This window comes from Salvelinus sp. IW2-2015, linkage group LG17, assembly GCF_002910315.2.
Source record: "Salvelinus sp. IW2-2015 linkage group LG17, ASM291031v2, whole genome shotgun sequence".
Classification (NCBI taxonomy): Eukaryota; Metazoa; Chordata; class Actinopteri; order Salmoniformes; family Salmonidae; genus Salvelinus; species Salvelinus sp. IW2-2015.
The window spans coordinates 18,689,858-18,692,323 of NC_036857.1; the positions used below are offsets into that span (position 1 = coordinate 18,689,858).

A 2,466-nucleotide genomic window follows, 5' to 3' on the forward strand; every position below is an offset into this window, starting at 1 on the left:
ACACACACACACACACACACACACACACACAGGCTGCAGCCAGACTGCAAAAAGAGGACATTAAAACAATGGCGGAGTCCCAAAACAAGCAAAGAGAGAAGACAAAGCATTGAAAATGATGATGATTATGATGATGAGGGTATCATTCAGGAACACATAAAAAAACTCCATATAAACAAAAATGACAAACAAATACAAACATGACAAACATGCAAACTGACATGCATGCTGGAGTACTCCTGGTCCTCGTCCATGACACTGTGCTCCTGCTCCTTTCTCTCTGGCTGTGTGCTGTCGTGTGTCCACTCCTGTAGGTCTACTGTGTTGTGGCCTGGAATAACTCTAGCCTGCCATATACCATAGAGACACGAGTGTCTGTGAGAGAGGGAGAAGAGGTAGAGGAGAGATAGTTCTGCAAGAGAGGTAGAGTTAGTAGAGTCGGATGAGGAAGAAGAGAATAGTGTCCGTCTGTAGGAGCGTTAGCTTACTAGTGAGTGAAGAGATTAAGAGCTGAGTTGAGAGGTGGGACAAAGAGCAACAGACGTCACTGAGGACAGCTGGTGTCCCCAAACGGTCTGGAGACAACTGAGGAGACGGCCATGGAGGATGGGCACAGGCTGACGAGACACACAGAGAGATAACACAGCAGGGATGCACTTAAAGACACACAACAAACACACAGACACACACAAACACTCTCTCTCGAACCCCGTTGGCTGTGCTCAACGTGCATGGCGGACGCTGGCGGTAATGCGAGGGCTTCCTACAGCACTGAGCCGAGAGAGTGTCACATGTAACAGCCAGACAACAGAACGCAACAAAGCGCAACCCCAAATTACACCCAGGCGAAAATTACCCCCTTTTCCTCCAGTCTCCCGTGTCTCTCACACAGAAAACAACCTCCATCAGTACGCAGATGGTATGTAATTTTCTAGCTGGATAGCTCTGTACCACGGCGGCAGAGTGGCCTGCCTGCATGCACACATTCAGTCTTAATGCAGGGAAACAACAACACTGTAGTTGGAGCAGACAAAACCGGGAGGAAAAGAGAGGGATATTAACAGAACATCAAGCTGTGATTACCCAGGCATCCACATCTTCAAAACGCTAGTGAGGTCAGAGATTGAGAGACTGAGTGAGAGGATGGGAAAAAGGAAGCAAAGAAAAGGAAAAGAGATCAGCTCTGTTGATCTTTGAGAGGCAGAGCGGGTAAAGGAGGGGATCATTGAGAGGCAGAGCGGGTAAAGGAGGGGTTTTGAGAGGCAGAGCGGTAAAGGAGGGTTTTGGAGGGCAAAGCGGGTAAAGGAGGGGGTTATTGAGAGGCAGAGCGAGTAAAGGAGGGGTCTTTGAGAGGCAGAGCGGGTAAAGGAGGGGTCATTGAGAGGCAGAACGAGTAAAGGAGGGGGTTATTGGAGGCAGAGCAGGTAAAGGAGGGGGTTATTGAGAGGCAGAGCAGGTAAAGGAGGGGGTTATTGAGAGGCAGAGCGGGTAAAGGAGGGGGTTATTGAGAGGCAGAGCGAGTAAAAGGAGGGGTCTTTGAGAGTAGAGCGGTAAAGGAAGGGGTTATTGAGAGGCAGAGCGGGTAAAGGAGGGGTTCTTTGAGAGGCAGAGCGGGTAAAGGAGGGGGTTATTGAGAGGCAGAGCGGGTAAAAGGAGGGTCTTTGAGAGGCAGAGTGGGTAAAGGGGGGGTTATTGAGAGGCAGAGCGAGTAAAGGAGGGGTCTTTGAGAGGCAGAGCGGGTAAAGGAGGGGGTTATTGAGAGGCAGAGCGAGTAAAGAGGGGTCTTTGAGAGGTAGAGCGAGTAAAGGAGGGGGTTATTGAGAAGGCAGAGCAGGTAAAGGAGGGGGTTTATTGAGAGGCAGAGTGGGTAAAGGAGGGGTTATTGAGAAGGCAGAGCAGGTAAAGGAGGGGGTTATTGAGAGGCAGAGTGGGTAAAGGAGGGGTTTTGAGAGGCAGAGCAGGTAAAGGAGGGGGTTATTGAGAGGCAGAGCGGGTAATAAGCAGGGGGTTATTGAGAGCAGAGCGGGTAAAAGGAGGGGGTTTTGAGAGGCAGAGCGGGTAAGGAGGGGTTATTGAGAGGCAGAGCGGGTAAAGCGGGGGTTTATTGAGAGGCAGAGCGGGTAAGGACGGGGTTATTGAGAGGCAGAGCGGGTAAAGGAGGGGTCATTGAGAGGCAGAGCGGGTAAAGCGGGGGTTATTGAGAGGCAGAGCGGTGTAAGGACGGGGTTATTGAGAGGCAGAGCGGGTAAAGGACGGGGTTATTGAGAGGCAGAGCGGGTAAAGGACGGGGTTATTGAGAGGCAGAGCGGGTAAAGGAGGGGATCATTGAGAGGCAGAGCGGGTAAAGGAGGGGGTCAAGCGAGAAGCAGAGAGATGATTATTGGTCAATTATTGGTCAATTTATTGCTTATTGGTCAATTAAAAAAACACAGAACTGGTGTGTTAAATTGGCTGCAGGATGGGAGG

At 50.6% G+C, this 2,466-nt stretch overlaps 1 protein-coding gene across 1 annotated transcript in view; it reads right to left on the minus strand.

The window, feature by feature from the left end:
• LOC139029003 (MICOS complex subunit mic25a-like) overlaps positions 1-452 on the minus strand; it is a 52,454-nt gene extending 52,002 nt beyond the window's left edge. Inside the window, exon 1 of the mRNA XM_070447734.1 lies at positions 222-452. Within this exon, the coding sequence (XP_070303835.1) occupies positions 222-254 (33 nt within the window). The 5' untranslated portion in view covers positions 255-452. The remainder of the gene's footprint in view (positions 1-221) is intronic.
• Between the last annotated feature and the right edge of the window lie 2,014 nt (positions 453-2,466).